The 24,586-nt window shown below is 39.0% G+C and overlaps 1 protein-coding gene across 3 annotated transcripts in view; it reads right to left on the reverse strand.

The window, feature by feature from the left end:
* The window catches only part of AKAP6 (A-kinase anchoring protein 6), a gene marked incomplete at its 5' end in the record, with an annotated part of 374,977 nt that overhangs the window by 238,944 nt on the left and 111,447 nt on the right, over positions 1 to 24,586 (reverse strand). For all 3 annotated transcript variants that reach the window (XM_082648924.1, XM_082648925.1, XM_082648923.1), the window contains one exon: positions 4,020 to 4,142. In XM_082648924.1, coding sequence (XP_082505050.1) covers positions 4,020 to 4,142 — 123 coding nt within the window. The remainder of the gene's footprint in view (positions 1 to 4,019; positions 4,143 to 24,586) is intronic.

A 24,586-nucleotide genomic window follows, 5' to 3' on the forward strand; every position in this document is an offset into this window, starting at 1 on the left:
AAAAAAACTTCTGCTTTGTTTTCCTGCAATTGATTGCATATGATGTGGTACCATTTTGTGAATTAGGCATGGATAAAAACTATTTGGGAGATGACAGTTATCTTTTCGGAAGCAAACGGACATGAAATGTAATCTCTTGAGGGAGAAGTTGCTGTCATGCTCTGCTGCTTACTCTTCAGCAGTCTAACTCTGAAGGTAATATAAATTCTTTCAAAGGAAAAAAATCTAAATAGTTATGATGCTTTTTTTATGATGCTTCTACTTACATGTAATTTTTGGTGACTTTTGCTTCTTTAGCCAATAAAAATGGTGGTGAGGGAAACAACCTTAGTGTCCACCATCAGTTGAATGGGTAATCAAATTGTGCTATAACTATGCAATGGAATACTATTCAGCAATAAAAATGAATGAACAATTGGAACATACAACATCAAAATAAGTATGCTGGGTGAAAGAAACCAGATCAAAGAAGAAAAAAATAGAGAGAGAAAGAGAACATGTTGTTTGATTCCATTTATGCAAAATTCTAGAAAGTACAATCTAACAGTGATGGAAAGTAGACCCTTGATTACTTAGGGATGAAGGAAAGGCTGAGAGGGAAGGGAGGGAGCAATTACAAAGGGTCATGAAGAGGCTTTTGGAGGTGATGGATATGTTCACCACCTTGACTGTGGTGACGGTTTCATGGGTGTGTACATTTGTCAAAACTTGCGAAATTGTTTACGTTAAGTATATACAATTTAGTATGCCAATTATACCTCAATGAAGCTGTTAAAAAAGTGGACAGAGGTGAAGAAGAAGGGAATCCATTCAAGAACATATGTATACAATGCTATTTTAAAAGTGGTTTTCAAAGAGCAATGTTCAATATGCTCAATACTTGCAAAATTCAAACATTTTCCTGCAAATGTCATTTTCTAAAGAGATAGGAATTGTATTTTTGAAGGAGCAGCCAGGTTGCAAGCAGATGATTAATTATCATGGAAAATCATTGATGTATCATCGCAATTTCACAGTATTTCTTACAGTTAGAATAAAGCTCCTTCATATCTCTCATAAAGGTATTGTGAAGGTTTAATTGATTTGTGTTGGTGAAAACCCTTGGTTACTGTTATGGAAAAGAATTGAATTAAGTATCAAAATATAAATGTACAAATTTTGCTATTGTTTATTTGCTTTTGTTTATAATAAATATTGCAGGGTGCCACCTATTCTAACACATTATTAACTCAGGGGAGACACCAGACTCAGAGGCTTGTACATCTGTTGGTTTAACGTTTAAAATATAGACTCGATAGAGATGTTTAATGAAACTCATGTACCTAAGTCTACATACTAGATAATCTTGCAAATAAATACCTCTTGCCCACTCATTAAGGAGCAGTAATGACTTATGCAGTGTGAACTAAGAAATATAAATCTCTAGACTTAGTTGTATACTTTCTTTATGGAAAGATAGATATTTTTTGCCTTCTTTGGAGAAGAATAACTTAGTATTAACTCAGCACCACAGTAAGGAAATAAAATAAAAAATATAAATGACAATATTGCTCAGGAGATATGTAGAGAGACATTGTGCTCAGATAGGCAGTAACTCAGAGTTTGTTTGAAAGATGTTTAAACAACAGGCTGTATCTAGACTAGCAGACACAGCATGAAGTAAAACAGTGACTCAATAATTGTCTTTAAGTATCATTCAATGGCAATCCACACACAGTAGGTCTTCAGTAACTGTTAAACAGTATTATTCATAATTTCAGCCCCTGAGATTGTGAGTTAACAACAGTGAACAAATCTGGAGATTACAGTCCCTCACTATTCACAAAGCAGAGGTAAGGATGTTCCCATGTTATCTCTATCCCAACTAATATAGACATGATGGTGGAGAAAATTCATTCAAGAAAGTGTTGACCATTAGGCGGGAACAAGGTTATTCTTTAAGAGATAAACATTTTAAGAAGGGCTGTTTGTTGTGGATCTGAGGTAGAGATCCACAGCAAAGGGGATAATGATTTTCACATTCTGGCCGAGAATGCCATTATGAGGCAGGTACTGGATACTTGCCATTCATTACGTCTGTAAAGAGTTCCACAATTTACAGGACTAGAATACAGTCATCACAAGCCACATGTGGCAATTTAAATGCAAACATAAGTTAATTACAGTTAGAAAATTCATTTCCTCAGTTGCTCTAGCCACATTTCAAGTGCTCAGTAGATAGCTGTGGTTAGTTATTGCACATTGGATGTGCAATATAGAATATTCCATCATCACAGAAAGTTCTAATGGATAGTGTTGGGCTAGAATGAGACAGAGGCCAACACAGGGATGCTAAGTAAAGAATTGTGTAGTACGGATTTGAGACCAGGAGTGCACGTTGGTTACAAAGAGGTTGTGTCACTCAACTCCCAAAGAGAGGAGAGACCTTCGTTCATATTCTCCTAGCCTGGCTTTCATTTCAATAAATAGTCTAGTGTTAAAGTGCCCTTTGTGTCCCCATGCCCTCTGGGACCTCAAAAACAAAATGTGTGTTTTCCATAAAATATTAAATCAAGAGAAATTAAGACAGCACACTTAATGTGAAATAAAGTTCATATACTCCTGTTTAAACACAGATTAGAATTTCTGTCAGAACAATGCCAGTGAAAAGTTGACATTCTAATTAATACAATTTACTTTATAAAGCATTGAATATCTTTATCTTGCTATTATGAAATGCCCTCTTAAAAAAAAAAAAAAAATCAAGGCTCTACTCAACAGGGAATTGAATGCTAAGGGCAGTATTTAAAAACCCACATACAAGAGAGGTGGTTAGGGTCACTGGCGTTTTTACACACCATCAACACAGGTCTCTAAAAACAGAAGCATCCTCTACCAGTTTTGTGATTTTTTTTTTATCTTTCACAAGACCATCTGCATGCAGCAATAGGATTTTGAGGCTGTTTTTCTTGCAATGATATAAAATACACTGCAAAACACAAGCAGCAAAAAACTAAAACATCCTCTCTGTCTTCCCCCTCTTCTCTCCTTCTCTCTTCTCCCTCTCTCTCCTTCTCTCATTTAATATCGCAGGGAACCGTTCTGGAACCCTGTGAACTAACATACATGCAGGACTCCCACACACTGTTTACTCAATCCAAATTCTGAGTATGTAAGAGGGGCAGAAAATCAGCCCCACAGTTGGGTACCCAAGGATTCGTGTTCATTGCCTTTGTCGATTTTATGCTATCAGTGAAAGGAATAAAGATGAGATCCTTAAAGCTTGAATTTTCATTTCCTATGACAACGTGCTTTTTCTTCATGCTTTATCACACTCGACTACTTGGTTTCCACCCCTTCATAATTGATATCGGCCATTTGAAGCATTCAGTAAAAACCTCATGAGGTTCATCAAATGTCCCCCAGTCTATAATTCTTGCTTCTAACATATTCAGAAGCATATTCATCCAAGTGTTTTCTACTTCCTCTCCATGGATTTCCCTGTGCACAGGGACCAGTGTAATGACAGTTGTATTAATTATATGCTGAAAAACCCACATAGCAGCAAAAATGATGGAGATCATCGTTTTAAATATTTTATTAAAATAACCCAATGTAGAACAGATAAAGTAGACTCTCTTGATAATGAGAGGTTCATTAATTTTACAAGAATTCTAGAAAACTTAGAATGGTCATCAAAATTACCTCTTTCATTTTTTCTTTTTAAGAAGAGGAAAACCTTCAATTGTCACTTTAGAGAGCAAAGGTCTAGTAAAATTTTCTAAGTTATATTTTTAAATAATTACTTACCTTTATGGAAAAAGCTTTGAAAAAATAGCTTGAAATATGGAGGATTTAGATTTCATAGCATTACTTGAAATGCCTGTAAATTTTCAGCTTCTGCAATTTACCCCATTAAAACTTGGTTTATTAGCATATAATGACTTCTGATAAGTAAAACTGATATTCTCCATAAACAAACAAGTAGCACATTAAAATCCTTCCCTAACTAACAGCAAGAGCAGCATAATCTTGCCTACCAAGTGCGTCTCCAGGTACAGTTTAAGGCCATCCGTCTCTGCTTTGGGAGGTGTCCAATTCTCAGTGGTTTCCATGGCTTCGTTTAACCATTGAATAAATTCATCCAGCTTGTTTACAAACCCCTTGTGACAGAAAAGAGGAAAAAAGGACAAGAAAAGCATGTTAACTGGTTATTTTTTAAAGCCAATCTTAAAAATTCCAAACCTTGTCGATGGTAAAATTGATACCATTGCACTCCCATCCTATTTCCACGTTGTACAACAAAATTCCCACCATTCTTGCCACTGAAATCTATTAAAATGGAAAGAAACTGTCCATGACTCCCTCTTAGTTTTTTCCTAGGAACACTTTTTTTTGAGGAATTTGGATTGGACTGCAGGGTGCCATTGGAAAGGTGACCTCAAATCATCAAAACATTTCTGGGTGTCTGGCAAGCGCCCCCTCACCAAAAAATCAGGTCAGGTCTGCTAGGAACACTCATTGGCTTTGGGGGATAAAAGTACTCCTATAAAGATGGTGTTCTTTACTCAGAAGCCCATGGAGTTGAGGTGTCTTTTAACTGAACTAGAAATCTATTTTTAAATTACAAAAGTGTTTAAATGGACTTGGATGAGCGATGAGTTCTCCTAACAGCCCAAGTGTCTGTTACTGAATCTGGGTTCTAAGAAGCAAGGAAAGGTAAAGGACCAATGAACAAATGTAAACGCCTAACTCTGGGTGTGTCCTGGACATAAAAAAATATTCTTGGTTAAGAAGCACAATTCACAACAATCTTGCAAGTTTTCAAATAGTGGTTGACCATTTAAAAGAACACATCTGTGGAAACTGAAAATATTTTGAAAAAATGAAAGCCCAGCTGTGAACCTTAGGGGAAGGAAACAGGGCTGGGCACCTGCTTGCCATGGCTGGGTAAACAGCACCACCTGGAGGTCGAAAGGAGAAAGGACAGGCTCCTACATGTAAACTCATTGAGATGGCTTGAGAACTATTTCCCTATTGAACTTAACCCATTTTTCAGATTTACCTTTTGATTAATTTTGATTAATATTTTAATGCTCAACTTGTGAGTTAACTTGTAATAAAAAGTTAGACACTCCTCTATCAGGGGGAATCTTAGCTTTCCACCTCCCCTCCTGCTTACATGTGTAGCCACAAAAATATAAACAGAAATCATGAAAGCAAATGAAACAGTAGTCCATCCGATTCTTGATACCTTTGTCACCTGTTATTTCTCCACCTCTCCCAGCCCCTTTCTGTGTGTACTGTCACCAGTGTTCTGTGTAGTGGACAGTGTACTGACTACTATACCAATATCATGAGACGGTTATTCTTAGAGAAACCAAGTAGTCTCCACTCTATATACCGAACTATGCAATGTGCAGGAGAATTCACACTTGGATGCAGACAACGAATATTTGATGCTCATTTTCAGAAGCTCTGCTAAAGGCTTTGTGGTGTGAATGAAGGAAAATGAGGCTGACATAAGTAACAACATAGGAAAATGAGAAAAAAATACAAAATTTTACTTATTTTGTAATATAAATCAAATCCTAGTACAAGAGATATATTGGTCACTCATTCATTCTTTTAACAAATATTTATTAAGCACCTACTCTGTGTAAAGCACACTGTTGGACATTACTGGGAATAAAATGATAAATATCACTGAAGTAAAGTTTCAGCTGAAATAAAGCATGTCTAAGCACTGGCCTACTGAATTCAGGTAATTTTAATCATTAGAAAAAGTTTTACAAGCAATAAAGAGTTGGGACACGCTCCCGGATTTTCCTGTGAAATGTACTCTGTCCATATCAGAATTGTCTATACCCAAATTTGTTTCTATTTTTAGTATCTGACCTGTCTGTTTCTCTAATATTCTGAGTTCCCATGTACTTACCTGGAGAGTCAAAGACAACTATAAAAATCACACTTTCTTCACGGCACAATCCAGTGTTGCATTACATAAAAAGCACATTTGACACACGTTCGACTCACTGCTACAGGCTCAATTACAAACCTTTGAAAGGCCACATTTTAGCCTTCGTCATTCAGACTCCTGTATCTCATCTGTTCAGTCTCTCTCTTGTCACTTTCTACCACTGGTGTCCTTCTTGTCCCTTTTTGCCCCTCTTCCATTACCTTTCTCTGACTCCCTGCAGAGCTCTCCAGGGGCACACTGAGGGTGACCAGTCCACAGGTCCCAGTCCTCTTGGGCTACCCCCTTAATTGTTTCCTCCTCGGTGGGCCCCTTGCCATAGTCATATTTGATACATGTTCTGAGAGCCTGATGATTGGAGCCAAGCCAGGATTCAACCCCTGGAAGAAATCTTGGTCATCCAACTTGGGAGAAAATGGAACAGCCGTTAGCCTGTTACTACCATCAGTGGACAGCACACTTCCCACTTCCAAATCATTTGCTGGAGGAATCAAATCATTTGCATTTTGAAAGTTCCTTAATGAGGTGCTTTTAAAAAATCTTACTCTTAAACTTTCTAGAGCATCAATCTCTTTAAAGACTAAGAAGCACAGTGCAAGTGTATGTAAAGGTACATTTTCAGGTTTGTGAAAAATAATTTGCTAGAGCCCTCAGCTGATTAACATACATTTGAAGATTATATTTGCAAGGAAAATATAAGGTTAGTCTTGCAAACAGCTACACTCTCATAACAGGTTAAGTACCCATTACTGAACCCTCCTGCGCTATCGGTGGGAATGTAAACTGGTGCAGCCATTATGGAAACCAGTAGGGAGGTCCCTTTAAAAACTAAAAAAAGAGCTAAAAATACCAATATGATCCAGCAATCCCACTCCTGGGCATATATCCAAAAAAAAGAGAACTCTAATTCGAAAAGATGTATGCACCCCAATGCTCATAGCAGCATTATTTACAAAGACATGGAAGCAACCTAAGTGTCCAACGACAGATGAATGGATAAGGAAGTGGTATATATATATATATATACACACACACACACACACACACACACACACACACACACACACACACACACACACAATGGAACACTACTCAGCCACGAAAAAGAATGAAATATTGCCATTTGCAGCAACATGGATGGACCTAGAGATAATCATAGTAAGTGAAGTAAACCAGACAAGGACAAATATTATATCACTTATATATGGAATCTAAAAAATAGCACAAATGAATCTATGTACAAAACAAACAGATTCACAGACATAGGAAACAAACTTACAGTTACCAAAGGGGAAAGGGGGGGAGGCATAAATTGGGGGGGAGGGATAACTTAGGAGTACAGGATTAACAGATGCACACTACCATATATAAAATAAACAATAAGGATTTACTGTATAGCACAAGGAACTATATTCAATATCCGGTAATATCCTATAATGGAAAATAATCTGAAAAAAAATATATGTATCTGAATCACTTTGTTGTACACCTGAAACTAACACAACCTTGTAAATCAACTATGCTTCAATTTAAAGAAGAATACTCATTATTTCTTTTATTTTCCTAACTAGTTCTCTTCTATGACAAACCTAGTCTGGTTAACTAGAAACTGTGTGGGTGATTACTGTTGCCCTTTGACAAAGCTGTCATGTGCAGCTGGGACAAAAAGGAGGGTCTTCCTTGTATCAGACATGGGACCAGGAAACAGTGACATAGTAGGAAACAAGACATGGTCCCCGCCTTACGGAGTTAAAAGCCCAGGGGTAATTTTTTTATAGAATTACATGACTTTTAGAACAAATTGAAATTGAAAACTATTTCTCTAAAAGGGGAAGTATACAACAGGAAGTAGACACTTGTCAACACAATTCTGTGAAGTGGTGCTGATTATGGTCATTTTACAGATGAGAAAACTGAGGGTCAAAGAAGGTGACTAGCCCACTGGCAGGGTTGGGACCTGAACCCATATCTCATTCCAAAGTCTATTCCTCTCAGGGTACCACGGTGCCCTCTAGAAACAGCGCTCCTAGAGACACATTATCTGACCCAGATGAGGGTGAAGAAACATTTCTTGCCACTCCCACATTCTTACCGCTGAGATAAAACTCTCTACGTTCTAAGTCCTTCTCCCTTCACATTCACTATTTTCTGTTAATTTTTCTGAAAGGGGATGGGTGATGACGTTAGACACAACAAAAACCTTTTTTTTTAAAGCAAGCAAAAAATCACTGTAAATTTCATTTCTAATTTATAGAAAATTTAAACCAAAACTTTAAGGCAGTTACATGCTTAAGTGAGCCCATTCTAACAGTGCCTTAATTACAGATGAGTCTGACTCAGTTTAATCACAGAGGAGATGGCCCCTGGTTCATCAACTATCAGGAGATAGTTTAGCCAATGGGCTCAACTGCTAATGTCCTCTCAGTATTTGTTGTTTGGATGTGTGTGTGAACATGTGTGTGTTCACCCCCAGCAGGATGTACATTTCTCAGTGGAAATCAAGGTGAAATCTGACCTAGTCCAGATCAAGTCAGCTGCCTTCAGAGAGGGACCTGCTGAAAATTATCAGGAAGTGAACTATTTTCACTGTATTTTTGAAAATAAAAAAGGGCAGCCTCTGCTGTTGAACTTTTTAAACCATTCAAAACAAGTATTTACCCCTTTCTTAGTATTCCAAGATTAAAGGATTCAGTGAATGACCTCATCTGAACAATGCTAGCTGAAACAATAAGTAATCCTCATAGAACATTCACTATGTGCCAGGTATTGGGCACATGGCACTGGGCATGTCTCCTTACTTCTCAGGGCCTCAGTCTTCTCATCTGTAAAATGGGGTGACAGTAGTACCCACCTCACAGGGTCTTTAAGAGACTCAAATGATCTAGTTGGGCCAGCTGATCTAATAATTTGTCTAAGTTCCTGACAGAAATTAGAACTTGAAAAACATTTAAATGAGGATTAATTGTGGCAGCAGAAGAGGGTATAGTAAAAGAGAAAAAAACATGCTTATCATCAACCAATGTGGATAATGGTAAGAGAATAGCTGCTACAACCAGACGAAACTGAATTTGATTCCAGGCTCCATCCACCTCTTACTAACAGTATAAACTAAATGAGCTACTTGATGACTCTGAACTTCAGTTTCTTCATCTATAAGACAGGGACAGGGATATCCATTTGGGGTTTACGTGAGGATTTCAAGAGAAATTATATTTTAAAGCCTGGCTTGATAAATGATTTTTAAAAACCATTCCTAATTAACAGGTTCCAATTTGATCTTTTATGTCCAATTTGACCTTTTATATTTTCACTCAAAACTTTTGGTTATTCTCTAAGCATACAGCACTCTGCTAGGTGTCCAGGAAAGATGGAGAGAAAAGTCTTCTCACAGCCACTATATGAGAGGTGGCACCAACCACTCTGGGGGTGCAGAGGAGGGAGTCATGACTTCTGTCTCAGATCATCACATGAGGCGGTGTGGCAGGGGCAGCATCTGAACCTGCAGGCTAGCAAAGATTTCCCTACCTCCTTATTCCACCAGCAAGTCCGAAGGGGATCACATTTCTCTATTACACAACTACAAGTTTAAGAATAATTTGGCTTAATTTTTCAAAACAGGACCCATGCTTTGGAGCCAGTCTTTACATTAGTAATGGTTGCCAATGAGTAATCGCAATCCTCTCACCCTACCCACAAGGAAGCTTAATTTAGGCTCTGACAGCTGGTAAAATTAGAACTCCCCTTAGAAGCAAACTTATGCATTGAGGTTTTATATGTACATCTACCAACGTATATATTTCATCTTCCATTTTTGCTTAATTCTTATACACCGAATTCCTATATGAAATGACTAATTAAGCTTTTTACACAATAGCACTCAAGTGTAATGCACCTTTCCTAACCGCATATCAGTGTACTTACTGTGCCGCCAAGACACAGAGGCTCAAGGTAAAATCAAAGCGAGTTAAAAGTGGTACTTTGGACTCAACCAACTCACACATTTACCCACATCCTTACCTATAAAATGCAACGCAGTACCAGTAATTGACAGAAGGGAGGGTACGGTGTGTACTCTTAGAAGAAAGACTGAAGAGAAGATGAAATGGTTTAAGGCAGTTTTAACCCTGTTGCCACAAGAAAACTCAAATACTGAAATGTTTTATGAAATATTTAGCTTCTCTTCTAAAGGTTGAATGGAATGTCTTTAGAATTTTAAAATATTTCTGATAAAATTATCCCAGAATAAAGGCTGTCAGTTGGAAAGAGAGAATAAAAAGGGCATCGAGTGGTATTATCTAAAACTGACCAGGTGGGAAGTTCTATTCTGAACTCAGTATCATGTGGAAGGGATAAATTGAGCTGAATCCCCAATTTCGTCAAACACTAATGACAGTGGTTTCAGCTGGGAAAAGAAGAGCCCAGAAAGATCCCTGACTCTCATAATGGGAAAGGGTTTCCGCCAACAAATCCAGAGGCTTTAACTTCAGTTGCTCCCTATTGATTTCTAAGAAGAAATAATCGACAATTTTAAGGGAAAAACAAGTTTGGAATGCATATCATCAAAGTCTAATAAAAATAGGAATGAATAAAAGAATTGGGAATAAACTGGAACTAATAATAATATTAACTGAGTACCAATGATATGCCAGGCACTTATGTTATACTTACAACTACTCTATGCTGTAAGATTCCCACGCTCTCCATTTTACAGAGGAGAAACCTGAAGGACAGACAAGCTCGAATACTTAACGGCTGTCAGCAGTGAAGCTGGGGATTCTCCCACACAGCTTTGCTCACTGGCTCTGTGTAAGACCTTGTTTCAAGCACCCCCAATCCTCCAGAGGCACTGGATGAGCATATCAGATCATCTTTATCTGCCTCTAAATCCCAAACAAGGATCTAAGATGCTCACACTTTAGAGTTTAGGATTATGATCATTTAATAGTTTACTTATAGGTATTTTCTATCCAGTATTATAAATAACAGTACTAAACATCTGGGTGCTGACTATCTACCAACTATTCTTCTGATAATTTATGTAGTCCTTTAATCTGCATAAATTTCTCTACTGTACAGAGGAAGAGGCTGAGCATAGAAGAGTTATACAATTTATTCAAGGTCATAAAGCCATTAAATAGCTCTTAAGTAGTTTTGCTCCAGGGCTCAAGCTCTGAACTGCTCCACCACACCGTCTTTCTCAGCAGACTCACCCTGAGGTTCACAGAGAAAAACAAAGGACAGAAACATCCACCGTTGTCCATTCTTACTTCCCAAGTCTCTGTGAGAAGCCCAGCCTGTGCCACACGACTTCAACGTTCCCATCACTGCCGCCTGTGTTTTAGGTAATTCTCCCTACTCTGCGCTCTCTTCCATCTTCCTTTTCTCCTTTCTTTCTTGACTACTGTTCTCTTTTGCCTTTTCCTTCTCTTTCCTCTCCCCCTAGTCCCTTCACTCCCTTGTTCTTCCCTCCTCTCTCCTTTCTTTCACTCCCCTCCCTTCCTCTCCTCTTCCTTCTCTCTTTTTTCTATAGCTTAAAGTCTCCCCCAACAATTGATTATTGGAGCGAATCAATCACTTTTAACAAACAACATTTCCTCACATGTCCATACAGTTTTAATGAAAAGGGCTGTCTCCTTGACACTGAAGTACAGAGCTGAAATGTTGTTATAATCTTGTGTTTAGATATAAATACTTTCCTGATTAGTAAAACCTCCTTGTAAATCTAATAACTGGAAAAAGAATGCATGTAGCAAGATGGGAGTGTTTGTAGATACTAAAATTATTAAAAAGATTACTTGTGATTGTTGAGTCTTATTTATCTAAATATTCTAAATTTTCTCTAGGGGACATACAGTTCTTCAGTAATAACAAAGTTATAGTTTAGAAAAAAATGGAACTCAATGCGGAGAGTTTATCACATTGAATGAGCAAAAAAATAACCAACTTCCTACCAGAGAAGTTCAGGGTGGTGAGTCAGTAAAGGGTAACAACTCAGCCACTGCACTCTCATTGGAACCAAGAAGATAGAAAACAGCATTTACTAAATACATCTGCTTGAAAAGGAGAAGCATTCCCATGCAGATTAGAAGCACAGACCTGATCTTCAAAAGGCCCTTACATCCCATCTAGTTCAATGCCCCCATCTTACAGGTGAGGAAACCGAGGTTCAGAATGGTTAACTACTTGATTGGTAACAGGCAGCCAGTTGGTAGCTGAGGCAGAAGAATGCAGGTGCTGTGTCCTTAAGTATAGAACTCTAATTGTTCACTTTAAAGTTTTTGTGGACATCTTTTGAACAAAATTTCTAGAGTTCAAAAAAGAGGACAGAATTAGAGTTTTAAAGAATAATGTAAAATTCCAGAGTACTGTTGGTTTACCTAATTGGGTATAGTATCTAGATTGGGTGGCACTGGACCAGCTGAAAAAGTATAGAGGGCACTGAGAGGAACAGAGAACATTCTTGGCAGATAAAATCCAGTAGAGAACAGTTCATTCTGAGAAATCTAAGTAGCTGATGGCTAACGCTCTGGAGGCAAATAGGGAAACTGAGAAATGAGGTTGGAGAGTCTGGCCAAGAGCCAGGCACCTACACCTCGCTCCGGAGTTAGGACTTTAACCTAAGAACGATGGGGGTGGTCACTGCAGGTCTGAAGCAGAAGAGAGGGAGAATTTGATTAGCATCTGAGAAGACTTGCTCTGACTGCAGTGTGGAGAGTGGATTGCCAGGTGTTAGGCTGAGATCAGAAAAGCCAGTAAAAAGGCTGCTACACTACTGCATGAAAAAGTCGATGAGGGCTAGACTGAATAGCAGCAGTGGACATGGAGGGAACATGCAAGACTGCAGAGAGAGACAGAAGTTAGAGTGGACAGGACCAGTTGAATGTGATGGATTCAAAAACTTGAGAAATTTGTTACAATCTGAGATGACTGCCAGCTTTCAATTTTCATTCGAGGTACTATTCTCTGAAAGAAGCAATAAGATATTCAGAAGGAAGAAGTAATTTGCAGGTATATGATAAACATGGTATTAGATAGCATGAGTTTGGCTTCTGAGGTGTGGAGCAAGATCCAGGTTGGAGAAAGCAACATACAGGTGGTGCTGGAGACCATGGGCATGGAGAGAACCTAGGAACAGTGTGTAGGGGCATATCCGCTGTGTCTTCTACAGATTGAGGCCCCACAGTGCAATGCACTCAATTTTATTCACCCCAGTCCCTCATTCTGTGTCTGTCTCAGTGGTTCTCGACACTGGCTGTGTCCCTAAATTAAACTGTGAAACATACACCAAATTCAGAGAAGGGAAATCTGCTTCAAAGTCCATCAGGGCAACAAAGATAAAAAGCCAACAGCTGAGGTGCACTAGGAACATATTCATGTTGATCTTGGGGAAAAAAAAAAAAAAAAGTACTTGCTGCCCCTTTGTGACAAGCTTTTTGCAAAATCTGGTATAACCAGAAAATAGGATGTGCTAATAGGAAGCACTCCTGAGAGAGGCATGTTCTAGCTGTAAAATGAGGGAATTAAGTTGGACAATTTCTCATGCCTTTCTTACTGTTACCATCTGTGGTTCTTGCATATAGAGCCTCCTTCAAAGCCAGGGATGTTCAGATGATTTCCCTGTTCTTTTAGTTACACAGGGAACTGATCTTTGGTGACTTCCACATACCTTCCCAATGTCTTCTACTCCTCTCACCATATCTATCCTTCAAGATGCAGCTTCAATGCTCATCTCCCAGCAAATGATCCCAACCTAGTGCTACCTTTTCAACACACTTGCTTAATTTTTCCATCTTTAGCAGTCAGGGGTCTCAGGGGCAATTGTAAACTTATTGTAGTCCCTTCCTTTTTCTTCCCATAATACGTTGTAATGAGATTCCTCTGGTTAGAGTGCTGTGGGAACTACTATTTATAAGTACATAATTATAAATACATATTATAAATATGTATAAATACAAATTATACATAAATAAGTACATATTATTTATAAGTTGTTGTGTGACAATATTATAAACTAGAAGGTTGTTTGTGTTTATCTGAACACACATTCATAGCATAAATTCCCCTACATAAACTTTCTAAGATGTCAGAGAAGTGCATTAACTAAAATTATTGGGCCAGTTAGAGGAGAATTATCTCTAACACAACATAAGAATCATCTGTCAAGGCAGAAGGCCCAGAGTCTCACAGGGAAGAGGGGTGCAGGAGTCTAGGGTGACTATCACAGGTCCCAGGAAGGAGGACAGGCGGCCTTAACCATTGTGGGTTGGGGGTGAGTAGGAGGTTGAAGCTTCATAATGACCAAGATGCCTGAAGGTAGGAGGAGAAAATAGGGTGGTAGCATTTGATCCCAAAAGGCCAGAGCTATCTACATACAAAGAGCTGCTGAGGCCTCACCCCTCTCCTCCCATAATAGTAATAATAACAACAATAACAACCACAAGAGCTAACATTTATTGAATGCTTACTACATGCCAGGTACTATTCTAAGCTCTTTACACATTTAATGGTCCAAAAAAAAAAAAAAAACTCTATGTGGAAGATACACTTTTAACCCTATTTTGCAAGGGAGGAAACTGGGGCAAGAGAGATCAAGTCACTTGCTCAAGGTAACACAGGTGATAATACACAGAACCTCATCTACCTGACAGATGGAAAGCACCTGGGCCTCAGCATACAGGCAGCACCTTTCCTGGGTAAAGTTTCTTATTCACCATGCAAATCTCAGGCCAATCATCTTTACAGAATGAGATCAAGAGGCTCAGACATGATCTGACATCATGAGTGAGCCGGACACAGAACCCACACTCTTGGAACGATCTGCCCCCATACTGTCAGAACAGAGCACAAACAGCAGTGCTGACAGTTAATTTTAAGACATCACAACGGCAAATCTGCCAAGATGAATGTTTCCAATCTGCTCCATTTAGCTGACCTTACTTGCTATAAATTCGGGCTAATCCATATCTAATTCTTACTGGGTTACTCACTTGTGTGCTGTTCACCATTGTCCCTGATCTCTTGGCATCTAGCAAACACTAGCCAGGCCCCAAATTCCTCTAGGATGTCTGGTTCTTCTCACATTACAGTGCTGGGAATGCAGCATGAATAGTTGCATACCTCCAGGCTCACTAATGCCATGGCCTCATACTCACTTACCACTACGGTCTTCTAAGGGAGATTCACCCAGAATTCCATGGAACAGAAAGAAATTCCATGTTGAAGTGATATGTTCCGGTGAATATTTTGCAGAGAACTGGCTGCATCTCTTAGTTATGCCTCTTAGTCTCTTATAAAATTTCAGAACTGAGAGGTATCTTAAGAGGTCAGCCAATTCAATTTCTTTACTAATGTTTATTTTTCGAAACTGAGGCTTGGGAGTTAAGTTTCCAAGGTCACAATGCTACATAGGGGCAGAATTAAGATTCTTACTCTAGTTCTTTCTATTATTGTTGATGCTATTCCCTGAATTCATAGGAAAAGTCACAATAATGATAAGACTAGTATTTATGTAGCCTTTAGAGTTGACAATGAACTGTTGCTCTTTGTAATTTCATACAATAATCTGTGCAATGGCGTAACAAACATAATTAATATCCCATTTTAAAGACTAGGAGATTTAAACAGTAAACTTTCAGCAACTTATTCAAGTTTTCATAATTAAACAGTAGGGGGCTGTGAACTGAGCCCAAAGTTCCTGCTTTTAAGTCTTGTACCCTTAAGTAAATTACTAACTTCTCTATGTATAATATCTGTGTCCTCATTGGTAAAATGAGGATATAATAAAAGTGTCTTCATCAAAGAAGGACTTTTTTTTCTTGAGAATTAAATGTGTTAAATGAATAAAACTCTTAGCATCTTGCCTGACATGTTATAAGTAGGCAATATATGTCAAGGTTTTGTTTGTTTTTTTAATTGCTACCTTTATAAAACATCCTACTGCTAATACAGAGTCATTACTTTAGGCTTAAGGATAAAGAAGAATTCACTAATATCCTAATAATAATTTTAGTTGAATTTAAAAATACAACACTGAGTTTATTCCTCTTTTGATTTTCATCATCATAGAAATATTTGCTGTCAAATGCAGTTAGGAACTTTCATCATCTTGACACAACAAAATGTAATTTAATCATAGCTTTTTCACACCAAGAAAATAACAAAGAACTATTTTCATCTTAATGTTTAAAACTGCAAACAAAAAACTGCACCTTCCGTATACATTTCAGAAGTTAAAAACGAGACGCACTGACTGGATGCAGCCTCACGGTGGTGCTAAATCATCATTGATAAAGGCTCGAGACCCAGCTAAGGCTCTGCAGAAACCAAACTGACGCAGGATTGAAACCTTCCTACTGGGTTAACCAGGAAGGTATTTGCTTTGGATCCCTATGGTTCTTCTCCAGCAACCTTGAGCAATGACCTTGACATACTCCCAACAAATCCATTAGTAATGTTAATTCAGTTTTTTTCCTGGCACTGCAACAAATAAATTATACACAAATATATACAATATTACCCTTAAAAAGAACTGTGCAGCTTTATATTTTAATGTTATTAATTGAGAATTCTCAACTTAGATTTGGCCACAGCATTTGCATATAAGATAACATTTACCTTTGCTCCGTTCATCAACTGTGTATCTTAATTTCTTATGTCCCTTGGAACCATTTATTAAAGTCCTTACATCTCCCTGCCCCAAACCTCAGCTTGAAATCTCAACTCTTTTGACCCCTTCCTCCACTATCTCATTTTTTAAAAGCCACAAAATTGTACTGATTTCTCTTTTATAACATCTCCCACCTCTGTTTCTTTATTTTCCTTAGTTGGCTTCCAAAACCACAGTTCAGACCCTTTTAGCAATAACCTTCAAAATTAGTCTTAGAGCATTAGCTACCAACCTTGACTGTACGTCAGAAATGCATGAAGGAGCTTTAAAAAATACCTGTTCCTCAAGAGTCTGATTTAATAGCTCTGGGTGGAGGCTGAAATTGGAATTTTTTTTCAAAGCACCCCGGTGATTATAACGTGCAGCCACAATCACGAACCACTTCGCTAGAGCTGTATCCAGCACACCATGGCCAGATCAACCTTAAACTACCAACCATCTGAGCCAAAAATTTTAAGTAATGTCTCCTCTTCAGAAAGATTGCAAATTAGTGACTTGAAGGCTAAACCTATCCTATGGATGTGTTTTATTTGGCCCGTTTTTAAATTGTTCAGACCCAAAATTAACAAATTGGGAGATGTCACATAAAACCCAGATTTGCTACTTCTTTTTAAAAATTGCAAGATCTTGCCACACAGGGCCCACACTCCCGTGCAACAATCACTTGGAACTGAGCAGTTTGCTGCCCTCTAGACATGGCACTTACCCTCCGTTACTCAGTCTCTTTCACTCCCCACTTCCACCCGGCTGTATGACCCATTTATATTATCTGTCTGCCCCTCTTAGAGTCATTTTAGTTTGTAACTCCTGGTCTAAAGGAAAAAGTTCAATCTGAATGATACATTCACTCACTCACTTATTCATTGATTCATGCATTCATTAGACAGGTATTTATTTTGTGTCTGTGCTACGTAAACACTTGGAATTCAAAGTTCATATTTTGGTCCTTTCTTTCTAACTTTATATTCCCCTTCCCTTCAACTAACTCTATTCTAACCAGCAATTGGTTTAAGAGAACATCTCCCTCCTAAAGTTCATAGCCTAGAGGCTAATTTCCCAAACTCCTTTGCAGTTAGGTGATGCCATATGACAAAGACTGGACCAATGGGATGTGAACGGAAGAAATGTGTACAACTTCCAAGTCCTGTCTGTGAGAAGAAAGCTGGGTGCTCTCCACGTTCCCCTTCTGGTGAGATGGAACACAGATACAGCATTTGTGCACCATAGTGCAAGAGCGACAGGGAGAAAGCACCTGAATCCCTAGATGGCCTCTATCTTCCCTGGATCGTCTGCCTACCTCTTGTTATGTATCTGGGGATCTCTTTGTTTATAGCAGTTTAGCCTACACCCTTTACTATTTCCCAAATATACCTTAAATATTCTTGCCCTCAATCTTAGCTTATACCAAAGCTTCTGTCACTAACATTCTGCCTTCTCATCTCTCCTAAATTCTACTCATTATTCAAGGTCCAGCTCAAGTAGTCCACCTTCTGTGATGCTTGGTCTAGGTACACTTGTTATCTTCCTTCCTCTGCTCTCCCATTGTGTAACTTTCCACTTGAGACTTATCAAATATTATCTTATTTAATAAACAGAGCCTAGAATTATGTTGTCCTATCTCTTTCAAATTCTAAGTCCAGAATTTAAAACAAAATTTTAGATTGTGCGTAGCATAAAGAAGAATGTTCAGAGTTCCTACAGCATTCTACTACTAACACCGCTTGTTGAATAATAATCTGTACTATCAATTCATGTTCAATTTGTGATCTTTTAGGACTCCTGAATCTTCCAATTTTAATTACAAAGCTGAGCCTTCCCAACTCTTTAAAAATGTAGCTTCTTCCTTGATATTTAAACTGAATTGTTTATTCTTGCATCTAAACAGTTCCTCAACCCTCTGGATACATATTTCTAAGACTAAGAAATGTACTGAGAAGATCAAGGGTTCAAGCTCGAATGGTGATGAAGAGCCAACTCACAGTCTCCTCTCATATTCAGAATCTGAGAATCTCTACGACAACATCAGAGGAAGAAAGTAGAAGATACTCTTGGGGAAGGAAATTAAAAGGGAAAATAGGGGCCAGAGAGTGAAAACTATATATTCTAGAAAAATAGTAAAGAAAAAGAATAGGAGAGAAGATATAAGGAAGAGAGAGAATTCAGATATAGGAGAAAGACTAGCAACTGTGAGGGAAAAGGTTAGCATAAGGGAAAGGCACATACAAAACGAAATGCCAGTGAAGAACAGTGGAATCCAATAACCTTAAAATGCTTCCTATCTGATAGGATGCTCTTAAGAGAACATTATAAACACCAAAGTGCAGACTACCACTCCACCAACTCTAGGAAAACTGCTATGTGGTTGGTATAAAAGAAACATCAAAGGCAGGTGAGAATTAAATTTACAGCAGACCTTGATTATAAGTTACTCTGGGGACAAATAAAGAAAAATACAGCTGTGTTACAAATCAAGTAAAGAATGGCAGACAGGACTTTTTAAAAAGAGTGACTCCCAAGTGTTTTTCTAAAGACGAATCTTGTCTCTTGAAGTTGTGTCCTACCACACAAAAAAGCTAGGGGTGAGATCTTTAAAGCACGAGAGGTAATCACACTGAGATAAAATACAAAATAACTCAAAGACTTAAACGCGTAAACTGTAAAACTCCTAAAAGAAAACATAAAATAAAAGCCTCATGACATGGGTCTTGGCAATGATTTCTTGGATATGACACTAAAAGCACAGCCAACAAAAGCAAAAAGAGACAAATGGGGCCACATCATCCTTTAAAAATTTTGTGCATCAAAGGGCCCAATCAACAGAGTGAAAAGGAATGGGAGAAAATGTTTGCAAATGAAATATATAATAAAAGGTTAAGATCCAGAATATAAAGAACTCCTACAACTCAACAACAAAAAAATCAAATAACCCAATTTAAAAAGTGGACAACATACTTGAATAGACATTCTTCCAAAGAGGATATACAAATGGCCAACAAGCATATGTAAAGATGTTCAACATCACTAATCATCAGAGAAACGCAAATCAAAATCATAATGAGATAATTCAAAAGAGTGATGTGCCACAATGTTCACTGCAGCTCTACTGACAATAGCCAGGACGTGGAAGCAACCTAAGTGTCCATCGACAGATGAATGGATAAAAGATGTGGCACATACATACAATGGAATATTACTCAGCCATAAAAAGAAATGAAATTGAGTTATTTGTAGTGAGATGGATGGACCTAGAGACTGTCATACAGAGTGAAGTCAGAAAGAGAAAAACAAATACCATATGCTAACACATATATATGGAATCTAAAAAAGAAAGTGGTTCTGAAGAACCTAGGAGCAGGACAGGAATAGAGACGCAGATGTAGAGAATGGACTTGAGGACACGGGGAGGGGAAAGGGTAAGCTGGGACGAAGTGAGAGAGTGGCATTGACATATGTACACTACCAAATCCAAATGTAAAACAGATAGCTAGTGGGAAGCAGCCGCATAGCACAGGGAAATCAGCTCCGTGCTCTGTGACCCCCTAGAGGGGTGGGATAGGGAGGGTGGGAGGGAGATACAAGAGGGAAGAGATATGGGGATATATGTATATGTATAGCTGATTCACTTTGTTATACAGCAGAAACTAACACACCATTGTAAATCAATTATACTCCAATAAAGATGTTAAAAAATATCATAATGAGATATTACCTCACACCCATTAGGATGGTTACTATCTTAAAAAAAAAAACAAAAAAAACCCCAGAAAATAACAATTGTTGATGAGGATATGGAGAAACTGAAACTCTTGTGCACTGTTGTTGGGATTGTAAAATGGAGCAACCATGACGGAAAAGGGTATAGTGATTTCCCAAAAAATTAAAAGTACAACTACCATATGGTCCAGCAGCAATCCTATCCAATTTCTGGGTATATACCCACAGAATTGAAAGCAGGGTCTTGAAGAGGTATTTGCACACCTACGTTCATAACAGCATTATTCACCATAGCCAAGAAATGGAAGCAAGTCCAATATCCCTCCACAGATGAATGGGTAAACAAAATGTGGTATATACATACAGTGGAATTATTCACCCTTAAAAAGGAAGGAAATCCTGTCATATGTTGCAACATGGATGAATCTTGAGGACATTATCCTAAGTGAAACAAACCAGTCACAAAAAGACAAATACTATATGATTCCAATTATGTGAGGTATGTAAAGTAGTCAAATTCATAGAAACAAAAAGTAGAATTGTGCCCACAGGGGGCTGGAGCAGAGGGGGAAAGGGCAGGTGTTTAATTGGTATGGAGTTTCAGATTTGCAAGATGAAAAAGTTCTGGAGATCTGTTTCACAACAATATGAATACACTTACTACTGAACTGTACACTTAAAAATGGTTAGGAAGGCAAATTTTATGTTACGTTTTTTTACCACAATGGAAGAAGAAGGAAAAGAGAACACAGGACAACAGGATATTTCTTTAATGACTGCCATCATCAGTGTGGTATCATTGATGTGTCAACATATGGTCAAAATGAGGGTGAAAGATAGGATGGATCCTATCTGGACCATTTTACCTCTTGGAAAAAGAAATGCAGAAATCAGTGCCAAGTTAATCCCAGGACCAAACCTCTTCTATATTCCCATTAACCTGGTATTACTGACCACATCCCAGCTCTACCTCTAGGCAGCAGCAAGGGTGACTGTCTTTGTGCTGCTACCACAGACTAGACTGCAATTTTACATAGCCTAGTTACAAAGATCAAGCACTCAGACAAATATTTGCTGCACTGAATCTGAAATAATTTATGTGCAAGGACATTCTTAGCTGGCACCAAAGATTGGGTTTTTAAATTGGGTTATAGATGTCTCTGAGATAAAATGTTAAACAGCTGAGTCATTGAACTATAGCTGGGACACCATAATCTAGCATTTGAAGACATTTATATCTCTGGGGAGAAGAGGAATCAGCTACATCATGCATCCATTAACTTAGTACCAATGAGTCCAACCTAATGGAGTCATGTCTTTCAGGACGAGTTCTAAGGTCCCCATTGACTCTTTAAAACAAATCTAAAGGTTGAAGTTTTTTTTTTTTCTTTATCCTTATTCTTCTTGATCTTTTGCAAAGAATGAAGCTAGTGTTCATCATACTACACATCTCTTCTCCCTTCATTTACTTAATACCCGAGAATCCTGTTCCTTCCTGGTCCCCACAACTAGGCCTCTTCCTTACTCCTGCCTCGTAACTGGACTAAAACTTGAAAGTCAGTTGTCCTCCTCTTCTCTTCTCCATCTATCCTCAGTCTCTCAGGGAATTCTTTTATTCCCAAGACTTTATCTAGTGGGAAGAGCAAAGCAGATAGGGCTTGAAGCATGGCTCTATGACTTACTAGCTGTGCAGCTTAGGAGAGGTGATTTCATCTCTCTGAACTCCTCTCCTCCACTCTAAAATGGGGACTCATTCATCCTTTCATCCAACAACCTTTATTGAGCACCTACTATGTAGCAGGCAATGTTCTAAGTACATGAGATTCACTAGCAAGCTACACAGATAAACATGTCTGCCTTCACAGATCTCCCAGTCTAGCAGGGGGAGACAAAAATTAATAATAATACACATGCTAAATAAGAGAATGATATAAAATTACAGAATATGGTGAGAGCTGTAGAAGAAAAGAAAAAGAAGTCAGGTCACACTTTTTAAAAGGTGGTCAGGGTAACCTTCCCTAAGAAATTATTATTTGACCAAGTCCCAGAAGGTGGAGGAATTACAAAAAAAATGCATCTGACAGAGAATGTGCAGCCAGAGGGAGCTGACAAAGGTCTGAAAGGCAGGGGTGTACCCAGCTTGTTCCAGGAACGGCAAAGGGTCCAGTGGGAATGGAGTGAAGTGAGCATGGGGAAGAGCAGTTGGAAATGAGTCAGAGAGGAAATCAGGGGACCAGTCCATGTAGGATCTCTGAATGCCATGGGAGCTGTTGCAGAGTTTTGAGCAGAGGGGTGACATGATCTGATTTATGTTTTTGGTTTTTCTGGCTGTGTTGGGTCTTAGTTGTGACGCACGGGCTCCAGAATGTGTGGGCTCTGTAGTTTGCGGCACGCGGGCTCTCTAATCGAAGCACGCAGACTCAGTAGTTGTGGCGCGTGGGCTTAGCTGTCCCGCAGCATGTGGGGTCTTAGTCGCCCCCCCAGCCGAACAGAGATCGAACCTGCATTCCCTGCGTTGGAAGGTGGATTCTTAACCACTGGACCTCCAGGGAAATCCCTGATTTATGTTTTAAAAGGATCACTCTGGCTGCTTTGCTGGGAATAGACTGTAAGGGGAGCAGAACGGAAGCAGGGAAACCAGTTAGGAGGCTACCTCAGTAATCCAGGCAGGAGGTGATGGTGGCTAGGACCAGAGTGGGAGTACTGGAGAAGAAGAGAAGTGGCCAATGTAAGATAATAAAACCTACCTTGTAGGGCTGTTGCTTTAAGAATCTTATGAGAGCACTACTTCAGATAAAGTGCCAAGTATTTGCCTGATACAAGGAAGATGTTAAATAATACCCTTTCTTATTATATTTTCCTGGTTGAATACGTTTTCTGGGTCACTATATGGAGGAGGTCAAAGCTAGAATGTGATACCCAAGGTCAACTGACATGGGGATTTGTAGTCACCCCTGCCTGAAGCATTGAAAGGAAGTTGGGCTGAGGAAGGGGCTTAATCCCCTTTCAGGTTTCACTTCATATCCCAACTCCAAGACAGTATTTCCAACGGCCTACATTTCCTCTTAAAAGTTTCATCGTATACTCAATATCAGTGCATGTATTTTTAAAAATTACCTGCCTCACCTCCACCTCAAGCCCATCCAAATGTTTCCCATCCAAATGTTTCCTTCTATTAAAACTACACCAGTCCCTAGAGACTGATAACTTAGCTTCATCTTTGTAGAATTATGGAATAAAAGGATGCTTCCATTGGAAGTTGGTATAATAGCCATCATCTGCTTAAAACATCTCTATTTACAAAAAAGAAACGAGGCCCAGAATGGAGCAGCATTAGCTGTGGGCCACTCCTGGCTTTAATGACTGCGCAAGGGCTGGAACCAGTTTCCTGGATCCCGTTCACTTTATCAACAGCGCCCCCCATTCGCCCATCCCCCATCACAGCAGCCCCTAACACTGGCTGCCACAGGCATCTCTGCACTGGTCACCGCCATGGCTGCCATGACCATCTTTCCTGTTATTGCCAATTAGGCCTTCCAGAAAGGCTATTGGAGGCCATGGCACACACTGCTTTAAGTGTGCTGGCTCTGGGTTCAAATTCTGACTCTGCACTCACTAGCTGTGAGGCCTTGAGCGAGTTTCCTAACCACAATCTGCCTTAGCATCTTCATCTGAAAAGCTCTTACCTCCCAGGACCTAAGTAGAATAAGGCATATAAAGCCCTCAGCACAGAACCAGCACAAAATAAGAGCCCAAGGAGCATGAGTTATTGTTAGTTGTATAACTATTCTCAGTCCCTTTCAGAGACGTTACCATGGATGCCTGGTAAGCAAATCCTAATTGCCTTGGTCTGGCCATCAGGGCCTTGCAGCTACCAGGTCTATTAAATGTATGGAAACTTTTATTGCTCTCTGCTCACTGACCTTCCAGTCAAGACAGCTGTGGATCCCAATACCATGCTCATTCCCAATACCCACCTCTGCATTTTGGTTTTTGCTCCTTCTACCTGAAATGCCCACTTCCTTCTCTCTAAATCCTGGCACATCCTTCAAAGCCCCGGTGAAGGTTTATTATTTCACAAGAACTTCCCAGGTAAATCCTAGCTCTACTGATATTATTTCTTCTCTACAATACTACAGTATTTACATGTAGTACATACTAGTCACTTCCTAATGGAGAGGCAAGGGAGCATTTAGTTAATAGTATGGGTTCTAGAGCAGACTACCTGGTCTCTCTCAGCCTCAGTCTCC

This window comes from Grampus griseus, assembly GCF_964374135.1.
Source record: "Grampus griseus genome assembly, chromosome: 2".
NCBI lineage: Eukaryota > Metazoa > Chordata > Mammalia > Artiodactyla > Delphinidae > Grampus > Grampus griseus.